At 40.8% G+C, this 23,955-nt stretch overlaps 1 protein-coding gene across 3 annotated transcripts in view; it reads left to right on the top strand.

The window, feature by feature from the left end:
• The window catches only part of TGFBR3 (transforming growth factor beta receptor 3), a 114,173-nt gene that overhangs the window by 27,345 nt on the left and 62,873 nt on the right, over positions 1-23,955 (top strand). For all 3 annotated transcript variants that reach the window (XM_057429069.1, XM_057429068.1, XM_057429070.1), the window contains one exon: positions 17,098-17,282. In XM_057429069.1, coding sequence (XP_057285052.1) covers positions 17,098-17,282 — 185 coding nt within the window. The remainder of the gene's footprint in view (positions 1-17,097; positions 17,283-23,955) is intronic.

Raw genomic sequence — 23,955 nt, 5'->3', positions numbered from 1 at the left:
CTGTTGAGAATGATTTTGTTGTGGTGTGGGGTTAGTTTCATTTCTGGTGGGGGTCTAAAGGGCAGAGAAGAACCTCAAGGGTACTGATTAGTAAGTGCTTTATTTTACAATTGAAGTTACATACTTTTATGGCTACTTTAGCAGCTTTGACTGAATCTCATTCCTGACTCATTCTGTTAAAATGTACGTTCGAGATAATCAGAATCATGCCTGTTCAGTGATGAGCCATTCTTTCTTTTAATGAAGAAGAGGTGCAAGTATAGGATATATACGGCCAAATCTTTTTACATGTGGCTGCCATCTGCATGAGCTAAATAACTCCCTATGAATCAGACGTACAATATGCATGCTCTCTGTTCCCTATAAAGATCTGCTCCCAAGTTGTTTAGAGTCATCCTTTCTCACTCTCCATTTAGTCCTTTCTCTGGCAAATCTCCCATGGATTTCATCTGAATTCTTGCCTGATGAAGGACTAAGAGCTTGACCCTGTGAGATAATAAAACCCCAGCATCCACACAAGAACCTGTGGATTTCAATGGGAGTTGAAGGAGGTATGTGCTGCTACAGTGTTCAGCATGTATGCTGGGTTTAAGGGAATGATTTTAGGACTTGGCTGCTTTACAGTATACATACTTGCTGGCCCTAACTTGATTAAACTGCAAGTATATTACCATGATTTAAATCCTCAATGGAAAGGAAAACACGTGGTGTCTCTGTGGATTTTGTGGCTTGTTTAGAATGAATTTTCTTTTTCTGAATGTGTATATTGAGATGTTCCTCACCAGAAAATTCTGGCGTATTGGTACTCGTGTTCATTTGGAGCTGTTTTCCTAAAAGCAGGGATCCAAGAGCAGATTCCTTTGGGAAGTGGAGGCCATGAAATTGCAAGTTCTAGGAAGGGCTGTAACTTTGATTCTTACTGCACACAGCCTTCCAATATGATTCACTGCTTCCTTAAGAGATTCCGGTATCTTCAAGTTCTTGTTAAAAACAAAGAAACACAAAGCTAATTATCACATCCCAGAAGAAAACACATTACATACTTAGGCCATATAATGAGATAATGAGTAGTGACCTTCAGCTCTTTGTGTGGATAATACCCTTTAGACTTTATTTACAAAGCAGACTACCAGACCTAAGGCTTGTTGTTTGAAAAACTCCCACCAAATCTTTGAAGGGAGAATGAACTACGGAAGTTCTTACACAATCCCCAAATTAGCTTTCAATTAAAAACCAGATAAATGTATAATACAGTTTAACTTGTGGATATTTTTGACATTGAAAAATTGTTCTTTAATGTTGTAATGCTGTTTATAGGTTTCTTTCTGATTACTGCTGTGCTGAAGCATAAGGAAGCTCAATTTTATGTCGAAAGGATAACCTTTAAAAGTTTGAGTTGAAGGCTACAGCATGGCTACATGATGCCTACCAAAAGAATCACTTTGTATTGAAAAGCAAACCACAAACATAGGTAATACTCAAAGCAGCATTTGTTGAAAACGTAGATGTATTTGTCCCCTAAAAAACTAGGTAGCTTTTTGGTGTTAAAGCTCTTTCAGCCTTTCGAGACTAGCATTTCTGTTTGTTATAGAAACTTTTTTGGTGCACACAGTCTTCTTTTTCCCCATATAATTGGCATCTCACAACATTCATGGGGCTGGGTTATGCTGTGATTTGACACATGGTACTATCTGGTCAAACAAGATAACACTTGTGTGTTAAAACACGTCATGCTTGTTATCCTCCTGCAACATGGACTTCCGTTGTGATGACCTAGTGACACATAATGTTTATGCAGATAGGAATAGCTAAGTTTGGGTGCTTGTAAGTCCAGCAGAATGGATATCCTTTTGCTAAGGCCCAAGTAATACCTGCCCCAAAGAGATTATAATGAAAAACGGTATGAAACAGACTGGCAAAGGTGTTCTTGAACTTACAGCAAGAACTGTGAACAAGATGTTATCAACCAAGACATTTATGTTCATTCAGCTTAAGGAAGTAAATACAGAGTTTGACTGAGAAGAGTGCAAAGCTGTGAAAAGAAAAAGCAGACAGCAAAGACTGAAGGAAAGAATTGGAGAGATCATGGGGCATATGCTGTAAAGTGGTATTCTGGCCAAGTGCTGTATCATTGCATACTTAGACCTTCAGTTTCTCTTTCATTGTGTGTAACAATATGTTGGGTTTGTTTTTTTTAGGGAAGATGTAAATCACAAGTGGTGTTTGTTGTGTAAATAGTTCAAAAAGAACTGTGTTAGGTAAATACAGTAATTTCAAGTCTCATTTAAAAGCAATCAAGGTGGTTTTTTTGTTGGTTTTTTTTTTTTTTTGCCTAAGGACAAGCTCACTTTTTCAACTGCTAATTTTCTTTTGCTCTATAAATTAGTGGTAGTAATGTTAACAGGTTATAAAAGTGGAAAATATGGCCCTGGAGTCACACAGGGGCAAAGCATTTATCTTATGTGCTAAGCTTCCTTTTAAATGATAGTTACGTATTTAGGAAAGCAGGACCTGTTTTGCTGAGTGCAAGAATTTCAATAGCCTCAGATCCTTGACTCTTTGAAAATACTCTGAAAAATATTTGTCTAGGTCTTAGGACCGGGCGTTTCTGGTTTAGGTCATCTTGCTTGGAGATAACTTCACTGTGATGGTGGTAACACAGAGCTATGGTGGAATGGCCTCTGGATTAGTGGAGGGTTGGTTAGTTATTTTTCCCACTTCAATATTAGTTTAAAAGTTGAGTTTAATATGTAACATCACACTTCAAACAGAGCCTGTTTTCAGAGTGTGGTGTAAGCACTGAGCTTGTTAATGTTCAGGTATTGTTTCTGTTGCTTCTAATCAGCCTTTTTGTGTGGAGATTTGCAACAGGGATTTCTCAGGCCACTTGACCTCTGCACTTGTATTCCACTCATCCTGTTGAGTCAGCCTTATGAAGAGGACAAAGTTCAATTTCTTCCAGTTTGGGGAGGAAAAAACAAAGATGTTTTCTGCTTTTCATAACTATAATCCAAAAGCAGTGAGCTTGAAGAGCAGATGTATTTATGTAATTCTTTGAATATCGACAGTTTAATAGAAGCAGCACCAGACGAGAAAAAAACATGCCCTTGATCTGAACAGATACTGTGCCCAGCAAATAAACCTCTTTGTTATTGAGGAAATGCTTATTCCTTAATTTTTAACAAAGGTTTTTTATGGTTAAAGACCATAGATACAGCTCTTCATGACAAGATGCTTTCAAAGCTGGTCTGAATCAGAGGTGCTTTTTTTCTTCCCATAGAAAGCTTTTTCCTCCTTTGAGGCAACAAACTGCCTATCAAGTCACCCTGCATAGTAAAAAGCAATAATGTAAAGGGATTTGAATTTTGTCATTTAAATTCTGTGTTGCTGATTCAGACTTTCTGGTTCCCAGCTCTGTGTACGGTGGCTCTGACTGATCATCTCCCTGTACTGGAGTGGCTGGTATCTTTGTACAGGTACCTGGCAGCAGTTGGTCATTTTTGGCATGACCCTAACAGCTAGTTGGGTGGAATGGATGCAGGCATTGAAATACATGCAATTCTTAGAAACAACGTTATTTTAATCCTACTTTGAGCTACTTTTTGACCACTGGAGCATTCATCTGTATTTAAGATGCTCTAAGTGTTTCATTTAGTCTGTTAGCTGTCTTCTGATTTTTCACGTTGGAGGCTTGTTTAGGCTAATAAATTGAAGTTTTTCATCTCAAGTACAAATTGAGAGTAGATACAAAGGAGGGAGATCGTAATTGTAGCAGCAAAACCTGAATTCCCTGATTCTTCACTACTAAAATTGCATGAGGAACATCTTTTAAGGTGCGTTCTTATGTTTGGTTGGGGAAGGGGCGGGGGGGGGGGAAGGTTGCAAGCTTTTGAATACATTGAGCAAAGTTGAGCTGGTTGCTGACTTTAGGAATATCCATGGTCTTGCTGAACTACATGAGCCATCACGCCTACCGTCAGCCAATGCTGACTGCACTCATATGGCTTAAAAAATGACTCTGGGGATTAGCTTGCAAGGCTAAGGCCTATTACCATGATAACTTAAAGGCACTTTGTATTTCTGCTGTAATGACGCTTCTGTTTTAAACAGAAAAGGCAGCTGCAAGGTTTGGTAGGCCTTTCTTTTTTATTGTTGGAGTTACTTGCCTATCTTGAGAGTTAAAGTAATTTTGTAGCTGAGCTTGTCACACAGCAGGGAATTTAATATTTGGTAATAAGTATTTTAAACAATGTTTTAAAGATTCTGGCATGTGGACTTTAGAAAACTCTCTTTGGTCTTGTTCTACAATATGTCGCTTGACACTGTTTATAAAACATAGGCAGATGCCTGTGGATCTCTATTAACATATGTTTGTTCTTTTGCTTAAGGTAATCAGATCTAAATGGGCTTTATAGATTAATGTGTATCTTTTCTGAGGAGCTTGAAAACTAACATAAGGGTTTTTTTTCTTATTTTGAATCAGAAATGGGAGATGTTTTTTGAGGAATAATTGGCATATATGGAAATAGTGAAGATAAATGCTTCTTAAAGCCTTAAAGTAAGCAGGTCAGCTGCTTACTGATGGCGCTTACTGATGGCGCTTACTGATGGCTGTTCCGATTGACTTCTGTTCCTAGCAACTCAGAAACATGGGATAGTTTTGTCTTCTGCAGCAATACCCAGGTGTGTAGTCAACCCTTTTGAAGTATGGTTACACATACCACAGACCATGTATGGGCAGCTGAGCCATCAATGACCTGTGGACCACAGTTCTAGTACCACTGTTCTGTTACATTTATAGCCCTTGTTAGAGATTGAGCTGTAGTTTGAGCTATCTTCAACACCAGCCTGATTCAGCCAACTTGCCTGAGGTACCTTGATGAACTTGGAAAAACATTTGGCAGCATTTAATTTTATAGCTTTCAGATAGGGGAGTGTGGACACTGTTCCCGTGTCCAAGGGGATGCTGTCCTTGAGTTCAGGATAGATCAAGGACTACATAAACATTCCTCGGTACTGGGGTCAACCCCATGTTGCCTCCTCTCCTTTATGCAGAGTCAAACATCTTGGGTACAGGGTCTTTCCTTGTTAAAAACAAACCAGATAATAAAATTAGCAAGTCTGAAGAGAAAACCTGTAGCAGGGCATATTCCAGAACTGATTTCCTTGCTGATTCTGCAACAGAGGCTGAGCAGAGTTGGTTAACTGAGTGGGGGATGGGGAAGAGTATAGCAGTTTTTGCTTCCCCCCCCCCCTTTTTTTTTTGCATGAAGTTTTTACTTTTTTCAAGGCAAGGCTGAAACTTTAAGTGTTTTGAGGAGGGAAGATTTGTTTTGCTTAAGCATTTGACAAGGATCGGTTTTCAAGGTTTGTGCAGTGAGACGTTTAGTGAACTCATCCTTAAAGGGTCAGTTACAGGAATTCAGCCTTCAATTGAACTTGGAATCTTGTTATTTTTAATTAGGAAAGGGCTGGTGCTCTTTCAGTTGTGGAGCCATCTTCTCCCAAGACTGTTTCCTTCCCTTTGGCTTGTGCTGCTTTTGAGGCCCGCTGCTTTGATGGGACAAAGGCAAGCAGTTGCCAGCTGCCACAGCTGGAAGCCCAAGTAACGGAGCAACGTTTTTGCCTTTTATGAAGGGGCCTGTCCACTGCTGAACATTTCCAGCCCGTTTGCAGCTGAGGAGGTGGGAAAAGCAGCTCCAACACATCCCGGTCTGGCTGGCAGCATGTGCATCATGCGTTTCAAAGCTGCGGCTCTTGTTCTGACTCTGTGGCCAGCGGCGTGTTTATCAGATCTTCTCCACATTCGGCACTGAGCAGATGTTCCCTTTTTTAGTATAAAGTGATGTTCCTGACGTGCTAGCTGGGATTAGGGAGGGGAAGGCTTATAAAGCTTCATGCTGGAGTGGAGCACCTATACACCAGCATAGAAGGGCTTCTGACAGGCAAAACCAAGGGGCAGGAGAGGGAACCAAAGCAAAAAGCCTTTTTCATCTGCTTTTCACTGAATGCCTGGTGTTGCAAGCAGGGTCCACATGTTCCAGTACTGGCCAAGGATTAGAGGCAGTGACTGCTAGCCTGTTGTTCAGATGTGTTAGACATGAATGAGAAGTCTCCCATGTGCCCCCAGGGGTAGTGACAAAGTTCAAGCAGAAGAAGATTGCATGCAAGTTGCTGTTGAGCTTAAAGCTGCACCCTCTGGTACTCCACATCTCACTCATCAGAAAGATATCTTTGCAAGGAAGTCACTTCTCTCTCTCCAGATGTGTGTGCATCAATATGCATCAACATCCAGAATGCATTATTTCCTCTTTGAAGACCAAAAAATGACTTGCCAATAAGCCAATTGATAGATAAAAAAGCATGGCTTCTTACTGAAAGAAGAGTCCTTTGTATGTATGTAGCTGCAGTGAATGACAAGTGCTGGTGAAACCGAGTGACTGCATAGGAACTGTTTAATGTAATAATAAGGGCTGTATAGAGCAGAAAACAAATTACAGAGAAGTTTGAGAGCTGTGGAAAGGAGTGCATAGCGAAAAAAAAGGTGCAGACAGAGCCCCTGAAAATTCAGTGTGTCTTTGTGTGAAGGAGAAGCAGCAATTTGGGCCCAAATAAAAGAAATTAAATAAAAAGGAAAACTTTAGCTATGAATTTATTTTGGAGCTTGGATGACCTATCAAAAATGATGCTCATGTTCTGAATTAAGGGAAAATCTGTTAATGGTTTGTAGAAGTCTCTAATGCTGTAATGGTTTAGAAATGTTTATTGAGTGTCTAATAGTTCCAGTAACAACAATTATAAAAGCCTGGAAATTGAAAGAGTAGCTATCAACTCTGGTTGGTTTGCACCCTGATTCAGTTAACATGAGACATCTTTAATCTCTTCTGATCTCCTTGAGGGTACTCTCATTAGCCATCAGGTAAGACTTGGGCTATAAACTCTTAACTGCGTGGTAGTGCCCCTTGGACAACCAGTACAGCACCATGTATTTTGGGCAAAAAGATGGCTGTGCATGTATCTCCAAATGGAAGTCAGTGGGGATCAAGTGTAAACAAAATCCTCTTAAACCAAAAATCCTGCCCCCAATTGAGTATCTTGTATAATCTTACTATTACTGTGTATTTTGGTACCACCTTCTATAGTTATTGATGCTGCCTCAGATGGGGTATTAACACTTCATGTGCTGGTTTGAAAATCATTAGAACTTGTATCAGCACCTTCCAGAGTACCAGTATACAAAGAACTGAAGTATACATTTGCAATTTAAGTAGGTAACACTTTGCTGAGAGGCTCAAAAGACTTTTTTTTTCTTAAATAAGCATAGACTGCTGAGGTCTGATTTATGTTTGCACGTGTTTTTATGCATGCTTTTTGATGATGCATGAATTCCTGTGTAGCTGATCATGAAGGCAAGTATGGTTCTTTCTCTTTGCCTCTTGAAACTGATTTTATGAAGTCTGGCATTTCCTCTCTGTCATCTTCAATTTACTCATTACAGTAACAGCAGTAGTGTGGGTAAGATGGTTTAAGGAGTTTCAATTTATTGAAAATACAATGGTTTTGAAGCCTATTTAAGCTATTTTTGTTCTAAGCAGGCATTTCATTTTCATAGTCTTCCTCCCTCGCCGCCCCAGCTTTTGGCCCTAATACAGAGCTCTCATGTAAACCAAGCAGAATGCTTCCTGTCGTTGTCTGATAAAAAGTGCACTTCCCATTCATTGTTTTCATGCAACTTCCTATCCTTTCTACGGTAAAGAGGGATAAATCTGAGAGAATTTATGGGCTATCTCTGGGGAAAAGAGACTTTCACAACAAGAAGTTTGGCTGCTGTTTGGAATAATGAACAAGGAATATTACAAATAATTTGTTCATTTTTTCCTTTTTGTACAATCATGGTGCTTAAGACAAATTCATCCATTAGCATTGGTGAAAACTGAATGCTACATTTGGTTCTTCCATTAAGGCTGTTAAGGCAAAATGATTTACTTGCATTTTAGAGAATTTGTGATGGAAGTCAGGCATCTCTGAAATACAGCCGTGTCTGGGGTGGGGAAAGCCCTCAGTCTGAGTAATGTTAGCTACTGCTGAAAAAGGATAGGAGCTCCATGGACCTGAGACTTGTACAAGAGCATGACTTACACTTGAGTTTTAGACCAGTTGCTGGAAACTTGTCTGTTTCTACTAGTTGAGGATACCAATGGGAAAAACTTGTCAACCCTTTCTGAAATATGAATAGTGGACTACTTTGTTTTCAGTTCTTGGGCATGGAAAACAGAGGTTGTGTTTTCTGGATATATTTAAATGAAAGTCAACACATTCATGCTGTTCTGTTTATACAGTTTAAAAAGATGCTCTTGTGTTAGTGGCGTGTTTTTCAAATACTCGCTTGGGAGAAGGGATGAGAAGAGAGAGAGAACATGTATGGAAGTATTTGGATGTTTAAGCATGGAAAAATACTAGAGAGGAATTCCCATAAGCAATGTTTTGCTGCAGACCTCAAGAGAAGGTAGAGATCTGACGGTACTTCTGGTCAGAAAGAGGTTACATGAAATGGAGCTCTGTGGTACAGTACATCTACTTTGAAAGACTTCTTTGTTTTCCAGGTGCAGATGTTTGTTTTCTAAGATTATGCCTCATGCATAGCTGTATCTTAAAGTTGTGCTCAGCAGATGTTAAACCAAACAGGTTTTTAACTCATTGACTTTTCTGTTTAACTGATTTGAGGTGTATAAACAAGACAGATGGAGTTTCTTTTTTTAAGCAAGATACTGACTTACTGACATTGTCTAGTTTTGCTGTGCTCGTTCAGCCTTTGAAATAAGTTTTGCTGCATAAAGAATTAATTGGACTTGATCATTTACTTATTTTCATGAAAGGGGTAGGTTAAGTATAATTAATTATTTCTAAATAGCAGTACATTGCAATAGAAGTTGAGCTCTATTTGATGGTAAACTTTTCCAATTGAACTTGCATCAATTTTATGTCCTGGTAAGGACAAAACATCAATAGAAGCCTATTTTGAAGAAAGTAGAAGAAAGCTTTTCTACTTTTGAAATGTAGTTTGTTGTTCATTTTGTGTTTTCTTTTTTCCTGCATGGAAAAAAATGTGAGATCTGTGCAAGCACTGTTTGAAGTTAGATCATCTCTGCTAAACAGATGAGATAAACCTCATGTTTTTACCAGTGGTTAGAAACAGTGAGAATGGATATCTTGCAACATGTTCTCCAGAGAGGCCTAAAGGATTACTTTGCTTAGAAGGAGAAACCAGCATCAGAAGGTTGTACCAAACATAACAGCAACCCAAGAAAGGTATGAGGCATGTCATCAGTGGGTCCTAGTGATTCCCAGTGGGCAGGCAGAAGATGCTAGGTAGATTTTACTGTGCATCACAGAAACGTCTAGAAAGACTACAGAAAATAGAGGATCAAAATACATTGCAGTTTAAATACAATATTGAATAGTTTGGCCCCTACATGGAATAAATCTGGGCAGAGTTGGTGATAGTGGAATTGGAATTAATTGGGGGTTGATAGTTGGGGATTGGGAGCACACAGAGCAGGAGTGTGACTGAAACACTAACAACAGAAACCAGCGTAAGGTATGTAGATTAATGCATAGTTCCAGATGATTGGTTTGGGTATTTTTTCCCTTTGAGAAAGACAGAAGGAGCAAGGGGAGTGTTAGGAAGGGGAGTTGCTGAAGATCAGTGGGCTTCAAGTACTGGAATGGGGAAACTCTGCTGTGTTTTTGCATAAGCACATGGTTTTAGTTAGTGCAGCTTATACGTTTTATTTAACTCTTTCTACAACCAAATCTTGCCATCTGTATGAAATATTTCTTGAGGATATAGTGGGTTTTCTTCCTCTTCTCAGTTCAGGTTTTATAGCTCATTTAGAATAGATGTATGTGGAGGTTGAGATTTGAGGTGTTTTGGTTGGTTTGGTTTTTAAAAACAGCCAAAATCAGTCCATGTCCATGAATCTTTTCCCCTGTAACTTTAAACCTGTCCCCCTCGCCCCTGTGGTAATTCAGTCAAAAGTAGTTGCATCATGAAAAGTACTCTTTCATTGCTGAGACGACTGTGCTAGATGTGGTGGTAAAAGAACTCCCTGAAAAATCAGGATATGAAGGAAAACTTACCCAGCCCTGTGTACAACAGCTATGCTGTGTTTGTGGTTTCAGTACCTTTTTCATGTACCCCCGCTTAATTTTCAGTGCATGTTTGTTTTCTCACACACTTTTTTGTTCCTCTGTCAGTTTCTGCTGAAGTCCTGAAATGCATTCAAGGGCCTTCATTAACATTTACTCTATTTCAGTCCTGCTTTGGCTGCAGTGCACGAAGGGTCTGCTTTTCCTTCTGTTAAAGTAGAATCTGCTCTAAGTTCATCGATACCAGTCAGTGGTTAAGATGCAGTGATTGAATGAACTCTCATCAGTTACTCCACAAATGTGGAAAATGTGAGCTTTTAAGGTTTAAAATACTCTTTGTGGGTAATTCCTAGTTCATGTAAGTAGTCTTATTGAAGGGAGATACCTGTAGCATTTCAGTGCAGTCATAGTTGCATGAGGAAAGGCTTAGAAGACCTAATATGTAGGTCTTCTACTTATTAGTAGATATGTTACTTAGATATATTACTTAAAGTAAGTACATAAGTAAGTGTTGGGACATACTGTAAAATATCTACATATTAGTAGATGTATCTATATATCTATTTCAAGTAATGTATTACTTAAATTAAACTACTATATTACTTAAGTAATATATTACATAAGTGTTGGGACATACTGTGAAAAGGCCAAATGTCACTGAGGTTTTTTGTCCTAGTATAAAGTAAACATGTAGAAAGGAGAAAGAGGAGAGAATATCCAAATAAGAATGAAATTTATTTAATACTGTAAGCTTATTGCTTTTATCTCATTCCCCAGCCCTCTAAAATTTCAAAGCTTTTATTGCAGTATTGAGCATATCCTATTGTAATTGCAGGAGGGTTTGAAAATGAAGGTTAAATAACTAAAAAACCCACCCCACACTTTAAAATTTGCTTCTTAAAGCATCCAGAAGTTGCTTTTTTTTTTGCTTTTTTTTTTTGTTAGAATGTATCTACAATCTTTTTAGTCCCACCCTTCTCTGACTACGTACTAAGGCAGAAAAGTGATATTAAAACACCCCCAAAATTTTGTTTGGCACTGAATTTCTTCCTGCTTACCAAAATGATGGCAGATTAGCAGCAGTATCATTTTGTGTTGCATGTGCTGTGTTTCCTCAGAGTTGGAACTGCTGCCATGAGCTGTATAGAACAAGAAAACCATAACATTCTCCTCCCCCTCCCAGCCAAACAGTCTGGAAGATGCAAAAATCAGCAGTAGATCTGTACAAATACGAAATGCTTTGGATAGTAATATTCTACTTCAGTCTTCCTACTGGCTAGTGTGAAGGCCCTATGTACAATTCTTCCTTTCAATATCTTGTTCCTCTCCCCTGCATCTTACTGTGGTCACACTTACTCAGAGAGGAAAATTGCATAGTCCAGGAAGAGTCTTTGACAGTCCAGCTTCTTGGTGGTGATCACGGTGGAAATGCTTCTCCTTTTCTATGAGGAGAAACACTGCAGTTTCCTCTATGCCACTGCCTCTCATCACAAAGCAGCTGTGGTATTTCTTACCATCTCATCTTTTCCATCTCTCAGGACTTCAGGCTGCTTGCCAAAATTGACTGAACCCGAGCAGGGATGTCTTACTCAAGTGCTCACTTAGGAGTTGAAGCTGTTTTTTCATGGTCACCTTTAGTAAAAGCCGCTCTTTGTATTGATGGTAGAGGTTTTCCATTATCCTCTACTCTATTTGAATCACCAGCCACTTGGCTTCCCAGGTGGTGTTCCATGAAGGGGTGTGCAGGAAGGAATTTAATAGTTGTTGTTACAGCGCCACCCATACTAAATAATAGTAATGACTTATGTTTTCCCTTTAAGTGATAGGCACTCCTCCTTTCTGTAGATTCTAAGTTGCTTGAATCTTTGAGTACAACTATGTGGTATAAATGCTTCCCTCGGTGAGAAACCCTTAATGAGAGGAAGGTTGTGTAGGTGGTAACTATTCCACAAGGAACAGTGGCCTTTTGCCCATGCACTTTGTATCCTTAGAAATGAGTGATAAAGGTTATAGAAAGAAGTTATTGCTAAATCTAGTCAAGTGCTCTGCAGTGAATCTTAAGCTTTTCAGTTCCAGAGAAAATGGCTTCCCCTCCTCTTGTTTTTACATAACCCTGTTATCATTCAAAAGTAGGTTGAAGGATCCTGTCTCTTTTCTTCCTCCTTGTTCCAGTTGTCATTGTCACTAGCTGATGTAAAAAAATACCCTTAAATTAACCTTCTTCAAAAGAAGTTTGTGAAAGTCCGTCATTTGGACATACTGAAATCTCTGCTTGGACAGTCGGCTTCCTCCGAGATACGCTTTTCAGCATATGAAGTGATGAATTCTAGCAGGATCTGCAGTCATTTATATTACTTTGTGCCCAACAGCACAGGGATCTCTAGTGTTGCTCAAGTCAAAAACCCAATTAGAACAGATCTGTCCTTCTCCTAAGGAGTGTTATATCCCATTGGTGTAGCTTGTATCCTCTGGTGTGGCGTATGGGAACCACTATAGCATGCCATGTGTCCTCCAGCAAAGATTGACATAATCCGCAGGAGCTGGTCATGCTTTTCAGCTGACAACAGTGTAGAAATCTCCATGGAAGTACAGCAGAATGTATATTAGCCTTTACAATTTGAATAAAATCCATCACAGTTATGAGCTGCTCTTGGGTTGTTGTATTATCCCCTTTAGTGTCTTACTCCCATTTCTGTTACTTTCTTCCAGCAGAACACATGTTGCTCATTAGTAGCATGAATGATATGGGAAACAAGAATGTTGAAAATTGCATTGAATAGGTTCCAGATGTTTGTATCAAACAAGGTTGGGTCTGCACGAAGATTTCCTTTGAAAGACTTATTAATTGGAAGTGGAAAATAATTCAGTACTAAATGATTCTCTAGAACTCAAAATTTGCTAAACAGTTGCCATCATTAAACACTTGCCATCATAAAACACATATGTAATAAGTGGTTCTTATAATACTGCCTAACCTGCTTTCCATCTTCAAAAGGCTTTTGAGGCATTAGGCAACAGAAGTTTGACTGTGGGAAGCGGCAGGATTTGCTAACAAGGTTAACTGGATGCATGCTCCAAAGTTAAACAAAAGCCCAGTGATGGCTGTGCGTGCACACTTGTGTTCTTACAGGGAAGAAGCTAAAGGCTTGTAGGAACACAAGGGTGCATAAACTGGGAGATACTTTTGACTCGTTAAGTGCCACTTCGATGGGGATGAATGCAGAAGAGTATCTGTATGTGTTTGGAGCTGATGAGGCAGTCTTGGATTGTTCATTGGATGAATTGGCCCTTCAGCAGTGACGATGGTGAATTTTGTTGCAGATGAAGGTGAGGTCAGCAGGAATGGGCCATGGGGCTGGAGCAGGAAGCTGGCAGAGCCCAGTCCTGGTGTTTGTAAAGGGACGAGCAGCTCAACAGTAAAATCCAGGCAGGATGAGGCTGTGGCTTCACATTGGCTCTCAAATAGAAGCAGGCGGTGCAGAAATGATAAATAATCAGATTTGTAGTGTCATAAAAAGGGATTGCTGTTTGGTTTTTTTCACTGTGGTAAATATGCATTTTTAGGATTTAAACTGCCTCGGGGGAGTAACTAGCTTTCCAATGGTGGCAGGAAGGAATGTGCATGAGCAGGAGGGGTCTGTGAGGGAGCCAAGAGCCAGAGCAGCTACCTTGAAAAGATGAGAGCTCTTGCTGCCCTCACTAGAGTGAGGGTGCTCGTAGTGGCACCTACCCGTCTTTGACTGGGACAGATCTGCAAATGCAGTAGGAAGTGCTGGAAATAAAATTACTTAATGTTTAATGAATAACTCAGGCAGCACTGGGGTGTGTGCAGTGTAAAAATAGGCGATTTTATGCATAAAGAAATAGATAAATGGAGAGAAGGTGGCTTGTGCCATGGACAGGCTGACCATCAGTGGACTTTGTGAGCTAGAGACAAGTTTTGCTTTCACTTGGAACTACCTCCAGGAGTGCAAGCGTATGCTGGGCATGGCACTACACCCCATATAGTGATTGGGCAAATGTGTGTATTTCAGTGCATTAAGATTGCTGTTTGGTACTGCCAGCAGCACGTTTAAGAGAAATAATGTTTATGAGAGTCTTGAGCTCCTAGGAATTGTATTATGGCTCTAGGACATAGCTACACAAGCACCTACATGAAACTTGGCAAAAATGCCTCATCTGGAGTAGCCCCTCTGTTACTTACCCCACCATCATTTCTTTTATGTAGGCAGCCTTGCCTACATATGTGGTCTGAATGCAGTGGAACAAGCCTTCAGTAGGTACTCTGATCTTCTGTTCTGATTTTGAGGACCAGCTGCTTATGAGGCTGTCCTGAAAGCAACTCTATCAAATGCAGGAACTCTGCAAAAACACTGGTTTCTTCTATAGAGCAGCTTAGAGCAGCTCTGTGCCCTGTTTGTTCAAAACAGAGCTGACAGAAGTGGCATGCCAGTGGGGTGATGGGGTTTCTGCAGGAGATCTGGCCCACTTCCAGCCGCTATGGAGTGCAGGCAGAGCGGGCATGCTTTGCTCTGCTCTTTGCTGTGTAGATAAGCTCAGCTGCACACAGTTATCCAGGATGTGAACTTCTGCTCCCTCTGGGAGTATTTCAGTCTTTCATGTCAAGCAGAACAGAGGGCCTTGCAAGAAGGGCTTGCTTAAGCACACTTGAGGTGCCAGCAAGGGAGTCGGTTAGACAGCCTGAATGTACCAGTCACTGTTGTCTTCATGTGGATGAGTCCTCATAGGAATTGAGGGGAAAATCCAGATGTCTTCTAATGTGGCCCATTTGTACAGGATAAAGATCAGATGAAGGCTGGAGGGGAGGATTGGTAGATGTACTGCATGGAAATAGGTGCTCGCAATGGAATCCCCTCTGCAGAGAGGGAGTTAGTAGCTGTTCTCCTGAACCTTTCCTAAGTTGTTTTTGTCAACAACTCCATTTCTGTCGAGTTCTGAGTCTTGCACCTTGTTCTTCATGTGTGCTTTATGATAGAAGCATCTTAACTCCATTCTGGTCTGCAAGAAGGAATTCAAGGAACAAACACTCCTTGGTTCTCAATTTATTCCGCAGCCCAAGAAATGCTTGTGGAGTTCAGAAATACTTTTTGTGCAGCTTGTGTAACCTGGTCTGCTGCAGGACTTGCACACCAATGGTTAGGCTAATTGATTAGTATGTTCTCTGATCTACGCTTTTACATCAGGAAAACAAGGCCTCTCTGCTGGTTGTGTTACTGTTACAAATTCTAAATACTACTTCAACCATTACAAAGGGCAACTTTTTCATAGTTTGTGTTTTTAGTGGTTTGGTTTTGGTTTGGTTTTGAACTGAGTATCATTGCTTGGACTAGTCACACTTTGTATACACATTCTTGAGAAGGAATTAAACCCAAATGAACCTTAAATCCTCCAGGCTGGTGGTCAGTGCTACTACCAAGGTCCTTCTGTACCGAGTAGAAAGTTTATCCTGTTTCCCAAGCACAGGCATGCGTAATTCATGTCTTGAGCATTGTCTTTGACAAATATTCCTGTTCTGGGGGAGCTGGTGGGATACGTACTATGCACTGGTGGGTTTCAGGAATGGCCCCTTTGGCAGGACAAGGCACGCATGGCCCAAGCCACTGCGGAAATCTCCCTGTGCTCAGGGGCTTTGCTTTTTCCAGATGAAGTCTGGTTTAAGACGGACTCTGCCTTCTAAACAGCCAGCTGCTAGCTGTGTCGTGAGTGAACTGCCTTTATAATCAGTGCTAATATAATTAAACATATGTGTGCACATAAGTCAAAGGACCTCTGGGGCTGCAATAGCTGGATGTAGACTTCACAAAAGCAGATGGAGCTCTGCCATTTGATCAGCTGAGGATTTGCTTTCATTTTGAACTGGATTTGAAAGAAGCATTTTACTTCTATTGCAGATGCACGCTCTCCAAGGGGGGGGGGGAAGTCATGCTTCTAGCTTATATTTCTCTTTTATGCCTTGCAGCCTCTGAACTGACTGGTTGATGCGTGTCTCATCTGAGTGATTTTGGTGCAAATCAGGGGTTAAGTCAGTTGTGCTCCCCTGTGACCTTCTGAATCAAAAACATACAGTATCTGTTACTGTCAGGGGTGGGTTTGAGTCCTTTTGGAAAAGCAGGGCTGCTTTTCATAAATATTTGTCTTGCTTTAGTTTCCTGAGATATAGTTTAAATGTAAACTGCTCCCTATGTTTTAGCTTTTGTGCTATCTTGCTGTATCACATCGCGCTGTCTCACGTACTGTATAACTGTATGGCACTACATCATGCTGTGGTGATTATTTGAAAGGGCGTACACTCTGTTTTGGACTAGATATCTGTTATCAGTATAGATAATTGCTGTCAGACACAAAATAGACTCAGTAAACAAACATTTCATTTTTATCATGTGACAGATGCCTGCTGTTTTGTACAATCTATTTGAACAACATTCACTATAAATCAGCACTGCTTCAAAAGCAACAAATCCAACTCTCCCAAATCCTTCCTGATGTAATTATCTGTGTACTAGAGATTAACTTTTCATTGTTATATGTACATGATTGCATTTTTCAATGCTTGGAGATAACAATGTTTGACATAAACAAATAATTCACATCTAAGATGACCCAATTCCTCTTACCACTATAACCACTTTGGGGGTTTTTTTGGTTGGTTTTTGGTTTTTTTTTCCTCTTTAATCCTTGATTTTTCTCCCTGGTAAAGACAGGACTACCTTCAATTTGGAATTCATACTTAAACTTTCAGAGAGAAATGAACCAACGAGTTAGTGTATTCAGTGAAAATAAATGTCTTCATTTTGTGGGCAACGAACTCAAAGTCTCTGCTTTTGTTCCTATGGGCTTCATGACCAAAAGAATGATGCTTATTTGACAGGTGTAATCTGTGTATAGCTCTTTTCTCCAAATGACGTGCCTCTGTGTCTTCCTCTGCAGGTCCTGTGCCTAGGAGCGAATGTGTCTTGTCGCCTGTTAACAATTCACACCCAGTCCATGCCTTGCTGGAGAGTTTCACGGTGTTGTCTGGCTGTGCAAGCCGAGGCACAACAGCCTTGCCACAAGAGGTGCATGTCCTCAATCTCAGAAATCCTGAGGAGGGCCTTGGCCATCATGAAAGAGAGGTAAAGGGGAAATTGCTTTTTGTCCTGATCCCTGGCTGCAAGTGTGTCTGCAAATGGGATTGTTCTACATTAATTTGCTGAATGAAGCTATTTCTGATCTGTGACCAGAAGGAAGCATGCACAGTGTGTGTGGATACTTTCCACCTATGCTTTGTGCGTCATGAGTAAACCACTTCTATACCCAGCCACTCTCTCCATCACCTTTCACAACCACGAAGTACACTTTAAAAAGGTGGCAGGGTGGGCAAAGGAAATAAGAAACAGATTTAGATCTACAAGAGGCCTTTGCAGAATTGGCTGCCTTCAAAAGCAGATCGTTTACCTAAATGTGTTGTAAATCAGCATGAATACCTTTGGATCCCTGCCAAGGCCACTATAAACAAATATTTAAGTTCAGATGCTTTTACCTCTGTAATACATCCTTAATGTTTCCTTGTGGGGGGACTGCCATACAGAAAGCAAGTGTTGCTGACTATGGAAGTACGTAAGTACAATCCAATTACTTATTTATGTACGTTGCATTCAGAGGGACGGGCAAGAACATCAGCTGCTCTGAAAGCAACAGCACAAGCAGAAAAGTTTTGATGTTAAGTGTGCAGTACTGTTGTTTACTCTCAAAACACATCAAAACAGAGTGCCGAAAAGAAAACACTTTGTGGCATGACAGCTGAGCTTCTTAGTTCATGTTCTCATAGTATTACACACACAAATCCTTAATACTGTGTCCTGTGAGAGCAATGAGCATGTACGCAATTAGCAGAATTTGTAATGAGAGAACAAAGATGATGATCTTGCAGGCAAAAGCTTAGAAAAAGAGGGTCTATTATCTGTGCTGAAAGAACTTTTAAGTGGAGTCTTTATATAAAGTGATTTAAATAAAGGCAGATACTCTTGGACATAATCAAAGTCTTTCCACTGGCTTCAATAGCAGCTTTGTTGAGTTTGTGGTGTGTTCAGCTCAATGTGTCTTGGATGCATCCATGAAACTTGAACTGTTGTGTTCACTTTCAGTGTATACACTGTCTGAAATGTCTGGTGTATGATGAAAAAGTTGTTTACTATTTTTTCAGTAGGCATTTCATGGGCTGCCCTCAATCAAAAATGTCAGGTCTTTCTCAGTTCATCTGTCACTAAATGAACAGAAAAGTACTTTGGGTTTTTTGTGGGGCTCCGAATGAGGAACAGAGATTTTTATATTTGTGTTGTTTGGGGGGGTTTGGTTTGGTTTGGTTTTAAAAGCCTTTCTTAGTTTGCCAGGCACTGGATTGTCGTGTGATGAGTACACTGTGAATGCCTGACAAAGTATAGGTACAATCAGTTCTTTGGGCATGAAAGCTAAAGCTGTATGTGATTCTGCTATGTATTTGTCATTGCCTCTTCCATCACTCAGAGACCTTTAAGTCCGTTAACGAGTCATAGACAAATTTAATATAGGAGGTGGTAGATCTCACAAGGTGATCACAAATTTTGTTGAAAACAGGCAGAAGAGTGCTCTCACTGTGAGAACATGGGATAGTGGGAACTGGTAACTTCTTAGTTACTAAAGGGTGCCTGAGGACGGGATGGAGCAGGCTACAGCTGGGGCTTGTGCCTCCCAAGAGACCAGAATGAGTCAGCTCAAAGAGCCCATTTGCATAATCCTAATTTTCGCTCTGGTTTGATGCTGTTGGCACTGCTTGTGTAACAGTGTGCACACAACGTGAGCAAGTCACATGTGCACAAGGCTGCAGGCTATGCCACTGCTGTCTGATCCTTGACAGAAAGACATGAGATTTAAATATTTGGCTTGCAATAAAAATAATTGCTGTCTAGCAGAAAGAGGCTGCTTGTGCCTCCTTTAGCACGCTTATGGTAAGAAAGCAGCTTGTCCCAAGCTGTCCTTTCCATGCGCTTCTTTGGTATACCAAAGCGTAGAGCACAGAACATGCTTAAGGATTTGTAGCCCCTTAAGCTCCTTCCCTCATCTCCCAGCCAGTTTCCAGTCACAGCCCCTCCTTGGAGATAGATGGCTGCTCTAAAAATGCACAGGAAGCTGGAGCAAGGCTTGCTGGCAACAGTGTCAAGCAAAAGAGCGTAAACAACTTGGAAAAATCAGATTTTACTTATAGGATCAGGGCCGGGAAACAAAGCAGACCAAATGTTATCTTTTCCGTTATTGTAGAAACCAGCTCCAAGTGGCCTTTTGTCTTAAAGTAGAATGTACCCATCACCTCAGTTACATTAGCTTGATTTACCAACTGAGGTATTTCCTGTTGCCTGCAAATGCTGATAGCAAAGGTAGAGATCTCTGTCATCCAGTATTTCCAGGATACTCCAGAATAAAACCAGTCTTTTTGTTTGACAGTGCCTTAGTTAGGTTTAGCAGCATCAAAAGCATGTTTAAAATAAATCATGCACTTGTTCAGAGGTTGGTTGAAGTTCTGATAATGTGGAATGCAAAATCTGAGAATCTTTAAGTGAAGGCTTTCTCTGGGGGAGGAGGTCAGTTTTTGTTTTGTTTTTAACCTGCCCTGTGCTAGATGCTGCTAAATTACACATTCCTTACTTGCTGGGAGGAGTGTAAACTTCCCCTAGCAAATTCCTTGGAGGGCTTATGCATTAAACGTACTTGTGCAGTTATCCTGGTTCTCATAAAAACATGTATGCATTAGTTTAACTCATTTTGACACTTGTGTAGAATATACAGACAAGTGCTGGCAAATTTAAGCATAGGAGGGGTGGCTGATGCAGAGGGGAGGGCATGGCAGGGGCATATTCCTCCTGTGATACATGCAGGGTTTCTGTAAAGATTGGTGAAGTTTGGGTGCTTTTTCTTACCTGTAAATGTGAATAAATAATAAAGGTGAACTGGAAATTTATGGGTTTATGAGTTCTGAAACTTTGCAAAACTAAATCAGTACTATATTGCTTTCATGTTAAGGCTGAAATCTGGTCCTATCTGTGATCAAATGCTGTGACCGTATCTCTGATCTTCAAGGGATTTGTATTTTACTTCATTAATCCCTGTTGGGATGAAATCTCATTTGCAGAGACTGTGAAGGCACTTTCTTCAAGTAAGAACCCCAAAGTTCCAATCTTTTTCCAGTATTTCTTAGAAATGTCTTTTATCACAATTCATATTGACCATGCTTTATCATAGGAAATAGAATACGGGTGCATGTAATAGCCACAAGTGTTTATGTTGAACTTGGCATGAGGAATGCAAGCCTTTTCTGTTTGTTTTATTTGATCAAGTATTCCTGGGGAAGTGAGTGCATGTGTGCATTTCTGTACTCTGATCCGGGTCTCAGCTAAAAGTCAGCAACTACTGGACTCTACCCAAAGCTGAAGAGAAAGTTCCTGTATCTTCACTGTTTCAGTTTCCTTGGTTTTAGAATGGAGGTAGTTGCTTTCTCATGGAGCTGCGTGTTCCGTTATAAAAAAAGGTTATTGTTTGTGGAGGCACTTGGAAACTAGAGATTGCACCAGAAAAAATGCATCTAGAAAATAAAACTTATTTGAAGATGAAGTTATCAAGTCCTAAGTTAATGGAGGATTCTTGAATTTTACCAGTCAGTTGGATTTCCCTGAGCTGCTTCAGGCATGGAGCCACAATTGAAATAGCTAAAGGCGGAGTAGTGGCATATAAAATTAATCTCATGTGAATATTTAGGATTGAATACATATGAATACATGGAGACAGAGTTCCTGGAAATGGATTCACTATTGTTTTCATTGATATCCTCATCCTCAATAGCTTTTATGCCTGATACAGATGTTTAACACGTGTTACGTGAAATGAAGGCAGGAAAATCAAGGACTCATCTTTATTTCTATAATTTTGAGTAATGCCACTGAGGCTGCAGTAATTTGATAGATTTCCCCCATGGTTTAATCACTGTTACTTGGCAACAGTTTCAGAATAAAAAAATATTTTCCTTTGAGAGCAAACCTGCTATTAAAATGCCTGTTAGTTCCTGTGGAGCTGGCTAATGATAATAGCCAGGTACTTACTAGTAATGTATCTCAGATTCCTGAGCCTGACCCACTTCGAAGTCATAAAATGATGGGCAAACTTATGTAAGTCCAGTGTTTAACTACTTTTTGAAGAGATCCTCTACATTGTAAAAATGTGATGGGAAAAGACTCTGGAACAGTCACCTGATAATGTATTTCTACATCCTGGCCTTTGCAATGCATCCTGAATTCAAGATAATTCCTTTGTGTCACAGTGGTTATGTATTTTAGGACTATGAAGACATGGACAAGGAGGGTGATGACAACCTGGTTCATTTTGCCTATATTTTCACATATTTACTCTAGCTCCCAGTGTGTTCATTTAACTGTTCTCAGAAATTTAACACAAGAGCTTTACCCAAGGCTATGTCAGGGAAAAATGTTTTGTTTCATGCTCAGGCATCCAGAGATCTGGGGACAGCCTTGAGATTCAGCTGTGATAAAGGGGCCACTTATTGAGTGTGGTTTAAGCATGCTGACCTGCTGCACCAGGGCCATGGTTGGGGGGCCCTGGAGGTCATGTGTCTTCAGCAGGCAGGAAGGGGATCCAAGGTTTGTTATTTGACAGCTGGAGTTAGTGACGGGTTTGTTACCTAGTCACTGGTTTGATTCCATTTTGTTTATTTCTTCCTCTAAGAGTGCATTTGTTAAAGTAAGTTTCCATTTAGCATCCGTCAATGTCTGCTCTAGGCTGTTTCCTGAGACTTTAGGATCTCACACAGTAAAAATAAGTTCAGCTTCTTTTTCTCCTATGGCTTTTCAGTGCTAAGCTCTCCATGTCAGCTTGACCAGCTGCTCTAAAACTGACAAGACAGGCTGGTTTGATTTGTACTTTTGAAGCACCCTGCAGCTTGGTCTTAATAATCCAAATTAAAGTAATTGGATCATTATCCAATGCAATCCTAAACTTATAGCAAAATAAGAAGCTCAGGAACAAAGAGTTTGTTACTCCTGTGAGATCAAACCTTTGAGAAAGACCACAGACTTTACTGATGTTAATATTTGATTTGTGCACTGCCAGGTCACTTGGCTGTACAAATTTGATGTTTCTGGTGAGCTGAACAGAACATGTGGTGCAGAGTTAAGCTGGGAAGTAAAGGACATGTTGCTTGGTTTGCAAGGCTGCATTGTATCTGCCCTACGCTCATTTGCTGTAGTGTAGTGGGAAGCCTGCGCTGCTGTTCATGGGTATATTTGGTACTTCTGGTTGGCCAAAAGGCCTTTGTTCTGAAGAAAAACAGTTGCCACTTTAGAAGAAGCTTTCAAAGATAATAAAAGCACCGTGCCTGTGCCTCTGCTGGGGTACAGACCAGATCTGAACATTGCATAGGAATGTTGCTGCTCTTGTGTCTCAACTTTCTAACCACGCTTGCTTGGCAGCAGTAATGGATATCTAGCTATGGCAGCAGACATACAAATGGCAGTGCAAGTATATGCATAGTATATGCAGTGCAAGTATATGCAAGTATATGCAGTGCAAGTATATGCATAGGCGTGGCATGAACTACCTATAGTGAGATAGCTTGAGAGAAGAGTAGTGCAGGTGACTGTTCCTGCCTAGTCTGTCTGGGGGTGAAGGAGGATGGCAGTATTGGAGATGCTTAGTCTTTCTGTGGATGGGGAAGTCTGAGGTGAGACTTCTGATGAGAGGACCAGTAACTTGGTGGCAGATGATTTCGTTCAAAATGTGAGAAGGTAAACCCTGAAAAGAAGACTACAATGTGGGAGAAGTTTGGTGGAAGTCTGGGCTGATCTCATCCGGCTTCATGGGTCAACCAGTAAGAGAGTGTCTTCCAGGAAAGGTGGCCTTTGTCACTTGGAGTGTGACATCTAGCTAGCCAGCCAGTTCCATACTGGAAGTTGACAAACTCCAGCGTAGTTTGGGAAACAACTTTTGCTATTTGGGAAGTTCTTGCCCCTTGCTTCCTGTGCCTGACTTTGCAGTTTTGCTCATACTGGCTTCCCCAGCTGTCAGGGTTTCAGTGGGGCTGTAGATCTTTCCTGTTCCTGCAGTACCAAGTGTGGTACTGCATGTTTTTGTAGGCCACTGTGGACATTTTAAGATACCATATCTGGGTCTGGGTGGCAGCATTCAGGTTTTCCAAAACACTGGTTGGCTTCAACCTCTTATATGCAGGCCAGCTCTCCTATTACATGGAGCCCAGCAAGATCAACTTGATCACTTTCACCCTGTAACTGCTTGTTCCTTGGTGATCTGTGGCTCACAAAATCATGGAGAGGCATCCTTATCAGTCCAACTAGGATGTGCAGTGTGGCGGTGGAAAATCAGTTTGACTGCCTGCAAACCTCTGTGTCAAGCTTGAAGTTGACTGCTGCTTTTTATCACCATCTTCTTTCATGGTGTTCTGCATACCACTTGTAAGAGTGAGGGAAGGGGCCCACATCAGAAGACCGAGAATGGGAAGCCCAGGTGAATTACTACTTCCACCAGCGCTCTATGCCAGGGAGGTCTCAGAGTCAAGTTGAGACATACTCCAGGAATACCCTGTATTTGTTGCTTGGAAAGCAGTAGTCCTTCATCATATGCATCTCTTGATCCTGAGTATTTTCCAAAGCTTGCCCGCAGCCTGCGGTAGCTCTGCTGGCTCACCAGCGTGGTTTCACAGGCTGTTGTTACTCCCTTTCCCCACAGCCTTGTTCAAAAGCCCTTTTGAGG

This window comes from Pezoporus wallicus, unplaced genomic scaffold, assembly GCF_028554395.1.
Source record: "Pezoporus wallicus isolate ANWC-B61680 ecotype Strahan unplaced genomic scaffold, APGP_CSIRO_Pwel_v1 contig_593, whole genome shotgun sequence".
NCBI lineage: Eukaryota > Metazoa > Chordata > Aves > Psittaciformes > Psittacidae > Pezoporus > Pezoporus wallicus.
The sequence above is the reverse complement of the archived record's forward strand: the minus strand, read 5'-3'. Positions and strand labels throughout refer to the sequence as shown.